The sequence below is a fragment of the Catharus ustulatus genome, chromosome 31, assembly GCF_009819885.2.
Source record: "Catharus ustulatus isolate bCatUst1 chromosome 31, bCatUst1.pri.v2, whole genome shotgun sequence".
NCBI lineage: Eukaryota > Metazoa > Chordata > Aves > Passeriformes > Turdidae > Catharus > Catharus ustulatus.
The window spans coordinates 1553668-1572442 of NC_046251.1; the positions used below are offsets into that span (position 1 = coordinate 1553668).

At 65.2% G+C, this 18775-nt stretch overlaps 1 protein-coding gene across 1 annotated transcript in view; it reads right to left on the reverse strand.

The window, feature by feature from the left end:
- ITGA7 (integrin subunit alpha 7) overlaps positions 1-18775 on the reverse strand; it is a 37402-nt gene that overhangs the window by 16814 nt on the left and 1813 nt on the right. Inside the window, exons 2-14 of the mRNA XM_033083098.2 lie at positions 16925-17052; positions 16775-16854; positions 16431-16686; positions 14473-14604; positions 14259-14378; positions 9842-10049; positions 8246-8439; positions 6319-6407; positions 6108-6235; positions 3168-3263; positions 1981-2042; positions 1252-1421; positions 2-154 (exon numbers count right to left, since the gene is read on the reverse strand). Coding sequence (XP_032938989.1) covers positions 2-154; positions 1252-1421; positions 1981-2042; positions 3168-3263; positions 6108-6235; positions 6319-6407; positions 8246-8439; positions 9842-10049; positions 14259-14378; positions 14473-14604; positions 16431-16686; positions 16775-16854; positions 16925-17052 — 1816 coding nt within the window. The remainder of the gene's footprint in view (position 1; positions 155-1251; positions 1422-1980; positions 2043-3167; positions 3264-6107; positions 6236-6318; positions 6408-8245; positions 8440-9841; positions 10050-14258; positions 14379-14472; positions 14605-16430; positions 16687-16774; positions 16855-16924; positions 17053-18775) is intronic.

Consider the following 18775-nt stretch of genomic DNA (forward strand, 5'->3'; position numbering starts at 1 on the left):
CCTCGGCGCGGTGCGTGCTGGGCTGCCGCGGGCTGAGCGCAGGTGACAGCGGGGGCAGCGCTGTCCCCCGGCCCGCCCGGTGCCACCCCCGTGTCCCCACGATGGCGTAGGACAGGGTGACAGCGACAGGGCGCAGCTTGTCCCGGATGTCGTCCTGCACGGGAGGAGGAGGAGGGGGGGAGGAAGGTCAGGGTGGCACTCGGGGACACGGGAGGGGCTGGCACACCTGGGGGGTGGGGACAGGGGTGAGGAGGAGGAGGAGGAGGAAGGTGAGGAAGGTGAGGAAGAGGAAGAGGAAGAGGAAGAGGAAGAGGAAGAGGAAGAGGAAGAGGAAGAGGAAGAGGAAGAGGAAGAGGAAGAGGAAGAGGAAGAGGAAGAGGAAGAGGATGAGGATGAGGATGAGGAAGAGGAGGGTGAGGAAGATGAGGACAGGGCTGATGGTGAGGAAGATGAGGATGAGGAGGCTGAGCAAGAGGCGGATGAAGCCGAGGAAGGTGAGGAAGAGGAAGAGGAGGAAGATGAGCGTGAGGACGAAGAAGGCGAGGATGAGGAAGGTGAGGCTGAAGTTGAGGAGGATGAGGAAGGTGAGGATGAGAAGGGTGAGGATGAGGAGGGTGAGGATGAGGAGGGTGAGGATGAGGAGGGTGAGGATGAGGATGAGGAAGGTGAAGATCAGGAAGGTGAGGGTGAGGGTGAGGAGGGTGAGGATGAGGAAGGTGAGGAGGAAGGTGAGGCTGAGGCAGAGGCTGAGGCAGAGGAAGGTGAGGCACAGGAGGGTGAGGACGAGGATGAGGAAGGTGAAGATGAGGAAGGTGAGGATGAGGGTGAGGATGAGGAAGGTGAGGATGAGCAGGGTGAGGACGAGGATGAGGCCGATGCCGAGGCCGAAGCACGCACGTGCAGCCGGAACGTGAGGATAAGGATGAGGAAGGTGAGGCTGAGGAAGGTGAGGATGAGGATGAGGGTGAGGAAGGTGCCGAGGCCGAAGCACGCACGTGCAGCCGGAACGTGAGGATAAGGATGAGGAGGATGAGGATGAGGAAGGTGAGGATGAGGAAGGTAAGGATAAGGAGGCTGAGGATGAGGATGAGGATGAGGAAGGTGCCGAGGCCGAAGCACGCACGTGCAGCCGGAACGTGAGGATAAGGATGAGGAGGATGAGGATGAGGAAGGTGAGGATGAGGAAGGTAAGGATAAGGAGGCTGAGGATGAGGATGAGGATGAGGAAGGTGCCGAGGCCGAAGCACGCACGTGCAGCCGGAACGTGGCCGTCACGCAGCGGCGCTCGCGCTGCCGGGGCAGCTCCAGGCTCCCCGAGATTCGGTTCTCGGGATCCGCGGGACCCCGGCCCAGGAACGAGACCCGCGGGGGCAGCGCCCGGGCCCGGCGCTCCGAGTCCGCCTCCAGCACGAACTGCAGCTCTGCGGGAAAACGGGGGAACCGGGGGGGAACCGGGGGGTAAGGGGGGGAACGGGGGGAACCGGGGGGTCATGGGGGGCTCCAACACTGGGGGGTTGGGGGGCACCCCAGGGGAGGGGGGTGCTGGGGATTGGGGGTCCTGGGAATTGGGGGTGCTGGGGTTTGGGGGTGCTCAGGGATTGGGGGGCAGTTCAGGGTTGGGGGGAACCTCAGAGGATGGGGGTGCTGGGGATTGGGGGGTCCTGGGGATTGGGGGTGCTCAGGGATTGGGGGCAGTTCAGGGCTAGGGGGAACCCCCCCATAGCTCGGCGACCCCAGGACTCAGGGACCCCCCAGAACTCGGGACCCCCCAGAACTTGGGACCCCCCCTTGACTCAGGGACCCCTCCCACGATTCGGGACCCCCCAGAACTGGAGGACCCCTCACGACTCGGAACCCCCCAGAACTCGGGGTCCCCACGATTCAGGGTCCCTCCCCGTGACTCAGGAACCCCTCCCCATGTCTCGGGACCCCCCCCCATATCTCGGGACCCCTCCCCTCTCCGGGTCCCCCCGCTCTCACCCAGCCGCGGGCTGTAGCTCTCCGGGCTCGCGCTGTAGCTGAAACACGCTCGGACCTCCACGCTGGGGAGGGGGCGGTCAGGGGGGTCCGGGGGGACCCCGGGGGGGGACAGGGGGGGACAGGGGGGGGACAGGGAGGGGACGGGGGGGGGACACGGGGGGGACACGCGGGGGAGAAGGGGGGACACGGTGGGAACACGGGGAGACACGGGGATGGACAGAGGGGGACACGCGGGGGAAAAGGGGGGGACACGGCGGGGACACGAGAAGGGACAGGGAGGGGACACGGGGGACACGGGGAGGACAGGGAGGGGACAAGGCGGGGGACAGGGAGGGGGACACAGGGGGGAAAAAGGAGGGACACGGGGCGGACAGGGAGGGGGACATGGGGACACGGGGGGGACACGAGGAGGACACGGGGGGACACGGGGAGGACAGGGAGGGGACACGAGGGTGACGGGGAGACACGGGGATGGACAAGGAGGGGACAGGGAGGGGACAGGGAGGGGACAGGGAGGGAAAGGGAGGGGACAGATGGGGGACACGGCGGGGAAAAAGGGGGGACACGGAGGGGCAGGGAAGGGACACGGGGGTGACAGGGGGGGACAGTGAGGGGGACGGGGGGGGACAGTGACGGGGACAGGGAGGGGACAGGGAGGGGGACACGAGGGTGACAGGGAGGGGACACGGGGGGAACACTGAGGGGACACGGGGGGGAAAAGGGGGGGACACGGGAGGACACGGGGAGGACAGGGAGGGGACACGGAGGGGACAGGGAGGGGCACATGGGGGGACAAGGTGTGGGACAAGGGGAGGACACGGGGGGGACAGGGAGGGCACAGGGAGGGGACACGGAGGGGACACGATGGGGACAACAGGGGTGACGCGGGGGGACAGGGAGGGGACAGGGAGAGGGACATGGGGGGACACGAGGAGGGCACGGGGGCACAAGGAGGGACACGGGAGGGGGACGGGGGAGGACAGGGAGGGGACACAGAGGTACACGGGGTGACACGGGGTAACACGGGGTGACACGGGGATGACACGGAGGTGACACAGAGGTGACACGGGGTGACACAGAGGTACACGGGGTGACACAGGGTGACACGGGGTGACACGGGGGACACAGAGGTACACGGGGTGACACGGAGGTGACACAGAGGTGATACGGGACACAGCGCCACCCACCAGACGCCCTCCTGGTCGCGACAGTTGCTCTGCTCCAGGTCGATGTGCGGCGGCAGCAGCGACACGTTCCGGGACACGTGAACCACGGGGCGAGCCCTGGGGGGGGGAATGGGGGTCCCAGGGGGAGACCCCGGCCCTGAGTGCACCCCCGGGGGAGCCCCCCAATCCTGAGTGCACCCCCAAACCCCGGGGGGAGACCCCACCCCTGAGTGCACCCCCAAACCCGGGGGGAGACCCCAGCCCTGAGTGCACCCCCAGGGGGAGACCCCACCCCTGAGTGCACCCCCAGGGGGAGACCCCGGCCCTGAGTGCACCCCCAGGGGGAGACCCCAACCCTGAGTGCACCCCCAAACCCCGGGGGGAGACCCCGGCCCTGAGTGCACCCCCAGATCCGGGGGGAGACCCCAGCCCTGAGTGCACCCCCGGGGAGACCCCGGCCCTGAGTGCACCCCCGGGGGAGACCCCAACCCTGAGTGCACCCCCAAACCCCGGGGGGAGACCCCGGCCCTGAGTGCACCCCCAGATCCGGGGGGAGACCCCAGCCCTGAGTGCACCCCCAGGGGAGACCCCAACCCTGAGTGCACCCCCAGGGGGAGCCCCCCAGCCCTGAGTGCACCCCCAGCCCTAAGTGCACCCCCAAACCCCGAGGGGAGACCCCAACCCTGAGTGCATCCCCAAACTCCGGGAGGAACCCCCAAAGGGGCGGGGGGAGTCCCCAGGGGAGGGGGATTGGGGAGGGGGATTGCCGGGAGTGGGGGGCAATTGGGGCTGGGGGTTCTGAAGGGTTTGGGGGTCCCAAGAATGGGAATTCCCGGGATTGTGGGGAGGGGGCCTGAAGGGTTTGGGGGTCCTGAGAGATTTGGGGGTCCCAGGAATGGGGAGGGGGCGCTCCAGGGATTTGGGATTTTCAGGGATTGGGGGATTCTGGGGGTCTCAGGAATGAGAAGGAGGCGCTCCAAGAGTTTGGGATTTTCGGGAATTGGGGAATCCCAGGAATGGGGAGGGGTCGCTCCAGGAGTTTCGAATTTTCAGGAATTGGGGGATCCTGGAGGTGCCAGAAATGGGGAGGGGGCGCTCCAAGAGTTTCGAATTTTCGGGAATTGGAGGATTCTGAGGGTCTCAGGAATGGGGAGGGGACGCTCCGGAGATTTGGAATTTTTGGGAATTGGGGATCCTGGAGGTCCCAGAAATGAGGAGGGCGCTCCGGGGGTTTCGAATTTTCAGGAATTGGGGGATCCCGGAGGTGCCAGGAATGGGGAGGGGGCGCTCCGGAGGTTTGGGATTTTCGGGAATTGGGGGATTCTGAGTGTGTCAGGAATGGGGAGGGGGCGCTCCGGGGATTTGGGATTTTCGGGAATTTGGGGATCCTGGGGGTCCAGGAATAGGGAGGGGCCACTCTGGGGATTTGGGATTTTCGGGAACTGGGGATCCTTGGACCCCCCAGGGCTGGGGGGTCCCGCTCTGTGGATTTGGGATTTTCAGGAATTGGGGGATGCTTGGGATCCCAAGAATGGGGAGGGGGCGCTCCAGGGGTTTGAGATTTTCGGGAATTTGGGGATTTGGGGGACCCCAGGAATGGGGAGGGGTCGCTCCAGGGGTTTGGGATTTTCGGGAATTGGGGAATCCCAGGAATGGGGAGGGGGTGCTCTGTGGATTTTGGAATTTTCGGGAATTGGGGAATCCTGGGGGTCCCAGGAATGAGGAGGGGGCGCTCCGTGGATTTGGGATTTTAGGGAATTGGGGGATTCTGAGGATCCCAGGAATGGGGAGGGGGTGCTCTGGGGATTTCGAATTTTCGGGAATTGGGGGATCCCGGAGGTGCCAGAAATGGGGAGGGGGCGTTCCAGGGGTTTCGAATTTTCGGGAATTTGGGGATTTGGGGGACCCCAGGAATGGGGAGGGGGCGCTCCGGGGATTTGGGATTTTCGGGAATTGGGAGATTCTGAGGGTCCAGGAATGAGGAGGGGGTGCTCCAGGGGTTTGGGATTTTCGGGAATTTGGGGACCCCAGGAATGGGGAGGGGTCGCTCTGTGGATTTTGGGATTTTCGGGCATTGGGGGATGCTTGGGATCCCAAGAATGAGGAGGGGGCGCTCCAGGGGTTTCGAATTTTCGGGAATTTGGGGATTTGGGGGTCCCAAAAATGAGGAGGGGGCGCTCTGGGGATTTGGGATTTTCGGGAATTGGGGATCCTTGGACCCCCCAGGGCTGGGGGTTCCCGCTCTGTGGATTTGGGATTTTCAGGAATTGGAGGATCCTTGGGATCCCAAGAATGGGGAGGGGGTGCTCCGGGGGTTTGAGATTTTTGGGAATTTGGGGATTTGGGGGACCCCAGGAATGGGGAGGGGGCGCTCCAGGAGTTTCGAATTTTCAGGAATTGGGGAATCCTGGAGGTGCCAGGAATGGGGAGGGGGCGCTCCGGGGATTTGGGATTTTCAGGAATTGGGGGATCCTGGAGGTGCCAGAAATGGGGAAGGGGCGCTCCAGGGGTTTCGAATTTTCGGGAATTTGGGGATTTGGGGGACCCCAGGAATGGGGAGGGGGCGCTCGGGGGATTTGGGATTTTCGGGAATTGGGAGATTCTGAGGGTCCAGGAATGAGGAGGGGGTGCTCCAGGGGTTTGGGATTTTCGGGAATTTGGGGACCCCAGGAATGGGGAGGGGTCGCTCTGTGGATTTTGGGATTTTCGGGAATTGGGGGATGCTTGGGATCCCAAAAATGGGGAGGGGGCGCTCCGGGAGTTTGGAATTTTCGGGCATTGGGGGATTTGGGGGTCCCAAAAATGAGGAGGGGGCGCTCTGGGGATTTTTGAATTTTCGGGAATTTGGGGATTCTGAGGATCCCATAAATGGGGAGGGGGCGCTCCGGAGATTTGGGATTTTCGGGAATTGGGGATCGTGGAGGTCCCAGGAATGAGGAGGGGTCGCTCCGGGGGTCTCACCTGTAGAGCACCACGGTGTCCGACAGGGACCCCACCAGCAGGTCGGGGTACAGGTTCCCATCCACGTCCAGCCCCCCCGACAGCGAGTACCCAAAGGCCGAGACCCCCACGGCCTCCCCGTCCAGCACCTGGGCAGGGGGCGGCTCTGGGTGACCCGAGACCCCCCGGGACCCCCCGGGACCCCCCCCCAGGGACCCCTCGGACCCCTCACCTGCGCCGGGCTGGTGACGATGCCCAGGGCGCTGCCGTGGTAAATGAAAACTTTGCCCGCGCCGTCAAAAGGAGCCCCCACGGCCAGGTCTGGGGGGATTTGGGGGGATTTGGGGGGATTTGGGGGGATTTGGGGGGTCAGACCCTCCCCGGTTCCTTCTCGGCAGGACCCCAAAAAGCCCCTGAGCCCCCCGGGCTCGGTCCTGCCGTGGGGTCATCCCCGGATCTTGGGGACCCCCGAAAAAAATCCCCAAATCCCCCCAGGACAGAGGTCATGGTCGGGGTCTGCAATTCCAACACGTCCAGGTCTTGGAGACCCCAAATCCAACCCCAAAACCCCCCCAGCCCCTCACCCTCAAACCCATCGCGGTTCAGCTCCATCCCCACACCCCAAATCCCCCCGAAATCCCCCCCAAATTCCCCCCAAGACCCCTCACCCTCAAACCCATCGTGGTTGAGGTCCACCCCTAGACCCCAAATCCCCCCTCAAACCCCCCCAAATCCCCCCGAATTTCCCCCCCAAACCCCTCACCCTCGAACCCGTCGCGGTTCAGGTCCATCCCCACACCCCAAATCCCCCAAATCCCCCCCAAATTCCCCCCAAGACCCCTCACCCTCAAACCCATCGTGGCTTTGATCCATCCCCACACCCCAAATCCCCCCAAATCTCCCACAAACCCCTCCAGAACCCCCCAGCCCCCCCAGCCCCTCACCATCGAACCCATCGTAGTTTTGGTCCATCCCTAGACCCCTAACCCCTCCGAAATCCCCCCAAATCCCCCTCAAACCCCCCCAAAATCCCCCCGAAATCCCCCCCCAAACCCCTCACCCTCGAAGCCGTCCAGGTTCAGCTCCATCCCCACACCCTGAAATCCCCCCAAATCCCCCCCAAACCCCCCCGAATTTCCCCCCCAGCCCCTCACCCTCGAACCCGTCGCGGTTTTGGTCCACCCCTAGACCCCAAATCCCCCTCAAAGCCCCCAAAATTCCCCCTCAGACTCCCCCAACCCCTCACCCTCAAATCCATCGAGTCTGAGGTCCATCTCCACACCCCGAAAAGCCCCCAAATCCACCCAAACCTCCCAAATCCCCCTCCAACCCCCCCAAATCCCCCCGAATTTCCCCCCCCAACCCCTCACCCTCGCAACCGTCCCGGTTCAGGTCCATCCCCACATCCTGAACCGTCCCCCCAGACCCCCTCAGACGCCCCCAAATCCTCCCCAGCCCCTCATCCTCAAACCCATCGTGGTTGGGGTCTATCCCCACACCCCAAATCCCCTCCAAATCCCCCTCAAACCCCCCCGAATCTCCCCGAATTTCCCCCCAAAACCCCTCACCCTCAAATCCATCGTGATTGAGGTCCATCCCCACATCCCAAATCCCCTCGAAATCCCCCCAAAACCCCCTCAAACCCCCTCAAACCCCCCCGAAATCCTTCCCCAGCCCCTCACCCTCAAACCCAACGTGCCTTTGATCCATCCCCACACCCCGACTCCCCAAATCCCCCCGAAATCCCTCCCCAGACCCCTCACCCTCAAACCCGTCACGGTTCAGGACCATTCCCCACACCCCAAATCCCCCCCAAATCCCCCTCAAACCCCCCCAAATCCCCTCGAATTTCCCCCCCAGCCCCTCACCCTGGAACCCGTCCCGGTTCAGGTCCATCCCCACTCCACTCCCACACCCCAAATCCCCCCAAAACCCCCTCAAATCCCCCCGAAATCCCCCCAAAACCCCCTCAAATCCCCCCAAACCCCCCCAAATCCCCCCCCAAACCCCTCACCCTCGAACCCATCACGGTTGAGGTCCATCCCCACACCCCAAATCCCCCCGAATTTCCCCCCCAGCCCCTCACCCTCAAACCCATCCCGGTTCAGGTCCATTCCCCACACCCCGAACCCCCTCCCCAAACCCCCCCAGCCCCTCACCCTGGAATCCGTCCCGGTTGAGGTCCCCGGCCGCGCTCAGCGCCGCCCCGAACGCGGACCCCCGGGATCCGCTGAGCCTCAGGGGGGTGGCGCTGTCCCACAGCCCCCCCGGGTTGATGTACACGTACACCGCCCCCCCGAGCTCCTCCTGCCGCTCGAAAAAGTGGGGGGCACCCACGGCCAGGTCCGTCCAGCTGGGGAGGGGGCGAGGGACACGGAGCTGGTACCCCCAGGATGTGGGGGGGTGGATTCGACCGGCCGTGGGGGAAAAAAGGGGTTTGGGGGGGAAAAGGGGTTTGGGGGGGGAAAAGGGATTTGGGGGGGCTCGGAGGCTTGGGGGGTCCTGGAAGTGGGGGGGTTCAGGGTTTGGGGGTTCAGGGGGTGGGGGGGGTTCAGAGATTTGGGGGGTCCTGGGAGTGGGGGGGTTCAGGATTTGGGGGGTTCTCAGGGGTTTGGGGGTCTCAGGGATTTTGGGGGAACTCAGGGGTTTGGGGGGGTTCAGGGGGTTTGGGGGGGCTCAGGGGTCTGGGGGGTCTCAGGGATTTTGGGGGGCTTGGGGGTTTGGGGGGTTCAGGGGTTTGGGGGGGCTCAGGGGGTGGGAGGGTTCAGGGGTTTGGGGGTTCAGGGGTTTGGGGGGTCCCGGGCTGGGATTTGAACGAGGGGGGCTCAGGGATTTGGGGGGGCTCTGGGGGTGGGGAATCCCGGGGTGGGGGGCTTACTTGGATTTTGGGGGGGTCTCAGGGATTTTGGGGAGTCTCAGGGGTTTGGGGGGTCCTGGGGTGGGATCTGCACGGGGCGGGGGGGTCTGAACGGGATTTCGGGGGTGCCAGAATTTGGACAATCCTCGAGGATTTGGAGTCTGGGGATGGAGGTGTCCCCACAGTGACAGAGGTGACACGGACATGTCCCACAATGCCATGTGTGACACAGAGGTGTTCCCACAGTGACAGAGGTGACAGTTGTCCCCTCAGTGCCAGGTGTGACACAGAGGTGTCCCCACAGTGACAGAGGTGACACGGACACGTTCCACAGTGACAAAGGTGACAGAGTTGTCCCCACAGTGACAGAGGTGACACAGACATGTCCCACAGTGGCAGAGGTGACAGAGATGTCCCCACAGTGACAGAGGTGACAGAGGTGTCCCACAGTGACAGAGGTGACAGAGGTGTCCCCACAGTGACAAAGGTGACAGAGTTGTCCCCACAGTGACAGACGTGACACGGACGTGTCCCTCAGCGCCAGGTGTGACACCGAGGTGTCCCCACAGTGACAGAGGTGACACGGACACATCCCACAGTGACAGAGGTGACAGAGATGTCCCCACAGTGACAGAGGTGACACAGACGTGTCCCTCAGTGCCAGGTGTGACACCGAGGTGTCCCCACAGTGACAGAGGTGACAGAGGTGTCCCCACAGTGACAAAGGTGACAGAGGTGTCCCCACAGTGCCAGGTGTGACACGGACACATCCCACAGTGACAAAGGTGACAGAGGTGTCCCACAGTGACAAAGGTGACACTGACGTGTCCCTCAGTGACAGAGGTGACAGAGGTGTCCCACAGTGACAGAGGTGACAGAGGTGTCCCCCCGCACGCACCCGTCGCTGTTGAGGTCCAGCACGGCCAGGCTGTGGCCGAAGGCCGAGCTCAGTTGGTGGCCGGCCAGCACGGCCTCGGCCACCAGGCGGCTGGCGCTGTCGCGGCGCAGGATGACAACGGCGCCCGTGTGGTTGGCGCGGGGGGCGCCGGTGACAAAACTGAGCTGCTGCTGTCGCGTCAGCCCCGCCCCGGAGTCCACCGAGAACCCTGCGGGGACATCACGGGGACAGCGGGTGACACCGGGAACATCCCCAGAGCCACCGAGAGCCCTGCGGGGACATCACGGGGACAGCGGGTGACACCGGGAACATCCCCAGAGCCACCGAGAACCCTGCGGGGACATCACGGGGTTGGGGACAGCGAGGTGACAAAGGGAACCATCCCCAGAACCCTGCGGGACACGCGTGGGGACAGCGGGAATTGGGGACATGGGGACACCGGGAATTGGGGACACTGGGAATTGGGGACACCGGGAATTGGTGACACGGGGACACCGCAGGGTTGGGGACAGCCGGGTGACACCCGGAACCATCCCCAGAACCCTGAGGGACACGGGGACACCGGGAATTGGTGACATGGGGCCACCGGGAATTGGGGACACCGGGAATTGGGGACACGGTGGCACCGCAGGGTTTGGGGACAGCCGGGTGAGACCCGGAACCATGCCCAGAACCCTGCAGGACACGGGGAATTGGGGACACGGTGACACCGCAGGGTTTGGGGACATCCTGGTCGCCACCAGAACCCTGCAGGACACGCGTGGGGACAGCGGGTGACACCCGGAACCATCCCCAGAGCCACCGAGAACCCTGCAGGACACGGGGACACCGGGAATTGGGGACACGGTGACACCGCAGGGTTTGGGGACAGCCGGGTGACACCCGGAACCACCGAGAGCCCTGAGGGACATGGTGACACCATGGGGGTTGGGGACAGCCCGGTCACCACCAGAACCCCGTGGGACACGCGGGTGACACCGGGAACCATCCCCGGAACCCTGCGGGACACGGGGACACCGGGAATTGGGGACACGGTGACACCGCAGGGTTTGGGGACAGCCGGGTGACACCCGGAACCACCGAGAGCCCTGAGGGACACGCGTGGGGACAGCGGGTGACACCCGGAACCATCCCCGGAGCCCTGCGGGACACGGGGACAGCGGGAATTGGGGACATTGGGACACCGCGGGGTTTGGGGACACCGGGAATTGGAGACACGGTGACACCGCAGGGTTGGGGACAGCCCGGTCACCACCAGAACCCTGTGGGGACATGGGTGGGGACAGCCTGGTGACACCCGGAACCACCGAGAACCTTCGGGGACACGGGGACACCGGGAACTGGGGACACCGGGAATTGGGGACACGGTGACACCGCAGGGTTGGGGACAGCCCGGTCACCCCCCAGTCCCGGAATTCTCGTGGGGAGATTGGAGAAAAAACGGAGCAGAACGGGGGGAAATTGGGAATTGGGGGGAAATTGGGGGAAGAGGAGAAATGGGGGAATTGTCTTTGTGGGACTGGGGGGAATTTCCTTCTGGGAATGGGGAAATGAGGGAATTCTCCTGGTGGGAATGAGGGGAATGAGAATCGGCCCCGGCAGAATTTGGGGTGGAAATTGCAGAATTTGGGGTGGAAATTGCAGAATTTGGGGGAGAAATGACAGAATTTGGAGGGGAAATTACAGAATTTGGGGTGGAAATTGTAGAATTTGGGGGGAAATTGCAGAATTTGGGGTGGAAATGGCAGAATTTGGGAGAAATTACAGAATTTGGGGGAGAAATGACAGAATTTGGGGTGGAAATGACAGAATTTGGGGTGGAAATGGCAGAATTTGGGGGGGAAATGGCAGAATTTGGGGTGGAAATGGCAGAATTTGGGGTGGAAATTGCAGAATTTGTGGGGGAAATTACAGAATTTGGGGTGGAAATGGCAGAATTTGGGGGGAAATTGCAGAATTTGGGGGGGAAATGGCAGAATTTGGGGTGGAAATGCAGAATTTGGGGTGGAAATGTCAGAATTTGGGGGGAAATGGCAGAATTTGGGGGGAAATGACAGACTTTGGGGGGAAATGACAGAATTTGGGGTGGAAATTGCAGAATTTGGGGGGAAATTGCAGAATTTGGGGGGGAAATGGCAGAATTTGGGGAGGAAATTACAGAATTTAGGGTGGAAATTACAGAATTTGGGTGGAAATTGCAGAATTTGGGGGGAAATTGCAGAATTTGGGGTGGAAATTGCAGAATTTGGGGGGAAATGGCAGAATTTGGGAGGAAATTGCAGAATTTGGGGGGGAAATTGCAGAATTTGGGGTGGAAATTGCAGAATTTGGGGGGGAAATGACAGAATTTGGGGGGAAATGGCAGAATTTGGGGTGGAAATTACAGAATTTGGGGTGGAAATTGCAGAATTTGGGGTGGAAATGGCAGAATTTGGGGGCCAGAGCAGCAAAGTGCAGAGCAGAGCCCCCTCCCCACATGCGGTGGTTACCGTGAGCAGCCCCCCAAAGCCCCCCCGAGCCCCCCCGAGCCCCCCCGAGCCCCCCAAAGCCCCCCCCGAGCCCCCCCGAGCCCCCAGCCAGGCTCCAGCCCCCCCCAATCCATGCACCCCCCCCATGCAAAAACATCACGGGGGGACAAGCGGGGACACGGCGGGTGCGGGGACACTCCAGGCGCTGGGACCCCCCCCCAAAAAAAGCTCTGGGACCCCCCCCCAAGCCTGGCAGTGCCCCCAGCACAGCCCTGGCACAGCGAGGGGACAGGGACAGGGACAGGGACAGGGACAGGGACAGGGACAGGGACAGGGATGGAGACACAGGGACAGGGACAGGGGAGGGGGACAGGGATGGGGACACAGGGACAAGGGACAGGAATGGGGACAGGAATGGGGACAAGGGACAGGGGACAACGGAGGGGGACAAGAGAGGGCAACAGGGATGGGGACACGGGACAGGGGACAGGGGAGGGGGACAGGGACAGAGGACAGGGGTTTGGGGACACGAGAGAGGGACAGGAATGGGGACAAGGAATGGGGACACGGGAGGGGGACAGGGATGGGGACAGGGGACAGGGGACAAGGGAGGGGGACAAGAGAGGGCGACAGGGATGGGGACACAGGGACAGGGGACAGGAAATGGGGACAGGAATGGGGACAAGGGAGGGGGACAGGGACAGAGGACAGGGATGGGGACAAGGGACAGAGGACAGGGATGGGGACAAGGGACAGGGGACAGAGGTTTGGGGACTCGAGAGAGGGGCAGGAATGGGGACAAGGAATGGGGACACGGGAGGGGGACAGGAATGAGGGACACAGGGATGGGAGCACGGGGACGGGGGACAGGAATGGGGACAAGGATGGGGACACAGGGATTTGGGGACACGGGGATTTGGGGAGAAATGATTTGAAGGGACAGGAAGTGGGGGACACAGGGATTGGGGGACAGGAATGGGGACAAGGGAAGGGGACAAGAGAAGGGGACAAGGGAGGGGGACAGGGAATGGGGACAGGAATGAGGGACACGGGTGGGGACACGGTTTGGTGACACTGGGACGGTGACACAGAGGTGGTGACACAGAGGTGGTGACACAGCCCAGGGGAGGTGACAGACACGAGAGGCGGGCGGTGATGCGGCCACACGTGTGCGGGGCTGCGTGTGCGGGGGTGACATCCGTGGGGACAGCTGTGGGGACAGAGTGACATCCGTGGGGACAGGGGCGTGTTTGGGGACAGCTCTGGGGACAGGGTGACATCCGTGGGGACAGAGGCGTGTTTGGGGACACCGGGGATGGATCTGTGTCCGGAGGGGACACTCGTGGGGACAGGGGCGGGTCTGGGGACAGTTGTGGGGACAGGGTGACATCCGTGGGGACAGGGGCGAGTTTGGGGACACCGGAGGATTATCTGTGTCCGGAGGGGACAGCTGTGGGGACAGGGGCGAGTTTGGGGACACGGGGGGTGGATCTGTGTCCAGAGGGGACACTCGTGGGGACAGGGGCGAGTTTGGGGACACCGGGGATTGATCTGTGTCCGGAGGGGACACTCGTGGGGACAGGGGCGGGGCTGGGGACAACTGTGGGGACAGAGTGACATCCGTGGGGACAGGGACGTGTTTGGGGACACCAGAGGGTGGATCTGTGTCCGGAGGGGACACGAGCGCACAGGTGACACCCGAGTGCGTCACGGACACACCTGACACAGGTGCCACCCGTATCCACGTGACAAAGGGACACTCATGAGGGGACACGTGTGACACGCGGGGACAGCGCCACACGCGTGTGCCCGCAGGACCTTTCCGGGGAGGGGACGGCGACACGGGGAGGGTCACACACGGCACACAGGTGGCACACGGGTGGCACACAGGTGGCACACAGGTGGCACACGGGTGGCACACGGGTGGCACACGCGTGGCACGCACGAACCCAGGTAGGAATTGTGCGCCACGTCCGCGGCCGCGCCGGGGACCCTCTCTCCGGGCTCGGGGGTCCGGAACACCCGCTGGTCGGGGGTGGAGCTCTCAATGTTTGTCACAAAGAGCAGCCCTGGGACACGGGGAGGGGGCGTCAGGGGGGCTCGGGGGGCGCGGAGGGGCCGCGGCTGCCGTGGGGGGATCCCCGGGCCGGGCCCCCCCCGTACCGAAGTAGCTGTTGGCGGGCACGGGGATGAGCGAGGGGTCCTGGTCCTTCTCGCCCCCCGCCTCGAACGGGCCCGCGTCCGGCCGCAGCAGGTCCAGAGAGCTCTGCTCGAGCTGCTCCACGCGCACCGTGCCTGCGGGGCCCGGGGGACAGCGGGGACAGCGTGGGGACAACGTGGGGACACCGCGGGGACACCCCGAGACCCGAGGGTTTCGTGGGCAGGGACCCCTCCCCAGGTGAGGGGACACCGAGGGGACACCGAGGGGACACCGTGGGGACACCGTCTGGACACCCCGAGACCCGAGGGATCCGTGGGCAGGGAGCCCTCCCCAGGGTGAGGGGACGTGGGGACACCCCGGGACACCACAGGGGACACCGAGGGCACACCGAGGGACACCGAGGGGACACCGAGGGATCCCCCGAGACCCTCCCGACACCCTCGAGATCCGTGGGCAGGGACCCCTCCCCAGGTGAGGGGACACCGAGGGGACACCGAGGGCTCTGGGGAGCTCTGGCTGAGCCGCTACACCCGCGTGGGGACCCCAGGGGACAGCGGGGACACCGTGGGGACCCTCCCGAGACCCTCCCGAGCTCTGGGGAGTTCGGGCTCCATGGGCAGGGGACCCCTCCCCAGGGTGAGGGGACGTGGGGACCCCCAGGGACACCACAGGGGACACCCGGGGACACCACAGGGGACACCGAGGGGGCACCAAGGGACCCTCCGAGACCCTCCCGACACCCTCGAGATCCGTGGGCAGGGAGCCCTCCCCGGGTGAGGGGACACCGAGGGGACACCGAGGGGACACCGAGGGCTCCGGGGAACTCTGGCAGAGCAGAGACCCCTCCCCAGGGTGAGGGGACATGGGGACCCCCAGGGACACCACAGGGGACCCCCGGGGACACCGCAGGGGACACCGAGGGACCCTGGTGCTGCAGCCCCAGCATCCCCTGCACACAGCTGGGCACATCTGGGCACATCTGGGCACATCTGGGCACATCTGGGCACACCTGGACCCCACCCACCCCTCACACCCCTCCCCCTTCCCCGGGACATCCCCGAGCCCCCTCTGTGCCCCACTGGGGAGGGGTCCCAGCAGTGACACCCACCCAGACCCCCAAACCCCATTGGGGAGGGGTCCCAGCGCCCCTCACCCTTCCAGTTGTAGGTTTGGGGCTCTCCCATCAGTGACACCCACCCAGACTCCCAAACCCACCCAGGGCAGGGGTCCCGCCGCCCCTCACCCCCCCAGCTGTGAGTACCAGGCTCTCCCATCAGTGACACCCACCCAGACCCCCAAACCCCATTGGGGAGGGGTCCCACCGCCCCTCACCCTTCCAGTTGTGAGTACCGGGGTCTCCAACCAGTGACACCCACCCAGACCCCCAAATCCTCCCCGAGGGTGGTCCCGCCGCCCCTCACCCTTCCAGTTGTAGGTTTGGGGGTCTCCCATCAGTGACACCCACCCAGACCCCCCAAACCCCATTGGGGAGGGGTCCCACCGCCCCTCACCCTTCCAGTTGTATGTTCCGGGTGCCCCCATCAGTGACACCCACCCAGACCCCCCAAACCCCCCCTGGGCAGGGGTCCCACCGCCCCTCACCCTCCCAGCTGTGGTTACCAGGCTCTCCCATCAGTGACACCCACCCAGACCCCCAAACCACATTGGGGAGGGGTCCCGCCGCCCCTCACCCTCCCAGCTGTGAGTGTGGGGGTCTTCCATCAGTGACACCCACCCAAACTCCCAAACTCTCCCCGGGGGGTGGTCCCAGCGCCCCTCACCCTTCCATCTGTGGGTACCAGCATCTCTGAGCAGTGACAGCCCCCCAGACCCCCAAACCCCACTGGGGAGGGGTCCCGCCGCCCCTCACCCTCCCATCTGTGGTCACCAGGCTCTCCCATGAGTGACGCCCACCCAGACCCCCAAACCCTCCCCGGGGGGGAATCCCAGCGCCCCTCACCCTTCCAGTTGTAGGTTCCGGGCGCCCCCAGCAGCACGTAGCGGCGGTCGGGGCTGAAGGCGGCCGCCAGTCCCTGCTGGCAGGTGCCGAATCTCTCGTGTCCCTGCGCTCGCCCCTCGCAGAATTTCCACTCGCCGCCGTCCAGCTCGTCCCGCACCCGCAGGTCCTGGCTCAGCACGAAGCAGCGCCCGATCACGTCCCGCGTCTCCAGCGGCTGCCGCACGCGGTGCCGCACCTCGTACCGGTGCGCGCAGGTCTGGGGGACACCGGGGGATGTCACAGCGAGCCGGGATCCCCCTCTTCAAGGTGTCCCCGGTGTCCCTTCGCCACCCCCCGGCGCTCACCACGATCTTGCCGCCGGGCCCTTGGCTCTTGACGCTGACCCCGAGCCACTGGTTCTCTTTGCTCTCCCGCTGCGGGTCCGCTGGGGGGCACGGGGAGGGGTCAGCCCGGCCGGGAACCCCCTCTGGGACCCCCCCGGAGCCCCGGCTCACCTCCCTCATCGATGGGCACCCGCCAGCAGTCGGAGGGCTCGGGGCTCAGCGGGCAGGCGAACAGACCCCCGGTGCGGTTCGCCCCTTGGCTGGGCAGGGCCGGAGCTTGGGGGGCTCCCACCAGCAGCCTGGGGGGGTGACAGGGACCCCCTCAGGGTCTGGGGGGGACTGAAGGGCACAGAGACCCCCCCTCGGGGACCCCCGAGCAGCTGTGCCACCCCCGCATCCAGCTGTGCCACCCTCGCATCCAGCTGTGCCACTCCCGCATCCAGCTGTGCCACCCCCGCATCCAGCTGTGCCACCCCCACATCCAGCTGTGCCACCCTCGCATCCAGCTGTGCCACCCCCGCACCCAGCTGTGTCACCCCCACATCCAGCTGTGCCACCCCCGCATCCAGCTGTGCCACCCTCGCATCCAGCTGTGCCACCCCCGCACCCAGCTGTGTCACCCCCACATCCAGCTGTGCCACCCCTACATCCAGCTGTGCCACCCTCGCATCCAGCTGTGCCACCCCCGCACCCAGCTGTGCCACCCCCGTACCCAGCTGTGCCACCCCCGCATCCAGCTGTGCCACCCCCGAGCAGCTGTGCCACCCCCGCGCCTGTCGCGACACGCGTGGGGACACGAGGGGACACAGCCGGGACACCCCCCAGACCCCCGGGAGGGGACACGCAGGGGACACGAGGGGACACAGCCAGGACACCCCCCAGACCCCCGGGAGGGGACACGAGGGGACACAGCCAGGACACCCCCCAGACCCCCGGGAGGGGACACGCGTGGGGACACACCCCGAACACCCCCAGACCCCCGGGAGGGGACACGCGTGGGGACACGAGGGGACACAGCCGGGACACCCCCCAGACCCCCGGGAGGGGACACGCGTGGGGACACACCCCGAACACCCCCAGATCCCCGGGAGGGGACACGCAGGGGACACCCGCGGTGCCACCACCGGCGGTCCCGGTGCTCGCGGCCACCCGCGGTCGCCCCGCCAGGGGTGGCGGTGGCCTTGGGGACACGGCGGAGCCCCGGGGGGTGGCGGTGGCCTTGGGGACACGGCGGAGCCCCGGGGGTGGCAGGGAGGCAGAGGCGGTAAAAATAAACTGGAATTCTCTGGAAATAACCCCGCAGCAACGTGCCCAAAAAAGGACGGAGCGCGCGGAGCCCCACGGAGCCGGGCCAGGGCACCCTGAGAGGGGACAGGCGACAAAGCCGGGCCGGGGGACGGGGGGACAGGCAGGGGACAGGCAGGGGACAGCGGGGACAGCGGGGACACCTGCACCGGGCACCGGCAGCCAAACCGCCCCCGGTGCCAAGAACGCGGCGCGGGCGGCAGCGCTGCGACACCGCGGCGACAGCGGCGACACCGGGCTGGGCGGGGGGGGGGGGCGGAGGGGACGAGGGGTGGGGACACGCGGGTGACAGTGCGATGTGACAGTCCCGATTCGGGGGTTCCTGTGGTTGAGACTGGAGGGTGTCGGCGGGGACAGGGGGACACGGGGACAGAGACACGGGGACAAGGGGTGGGGGGACACGGGGACAAGGGGACATGGGAACTGTGGGACATGGGGACATGGGGACAGGGGGGCTGGAGGACACGGAGCTGGGGGACACAGGGACACGGGGGACAGGGGGAGAGAGAGAGATAGGGACAAGGGCTGGGGGGACATGGGGACAGGGGGACACGGAGACATGGGGTAGTGGGACACAGGGACATGGGGACATTGGGACATGGGGGACACAGGGACATGGGTACACGGGGACAGGGAGACACAGGGACAAGGGGACAGGGGGGGCTGGGGGGACATGGGGGACACGGAGACATGGGGACAAGGGGACAGGGGGACATG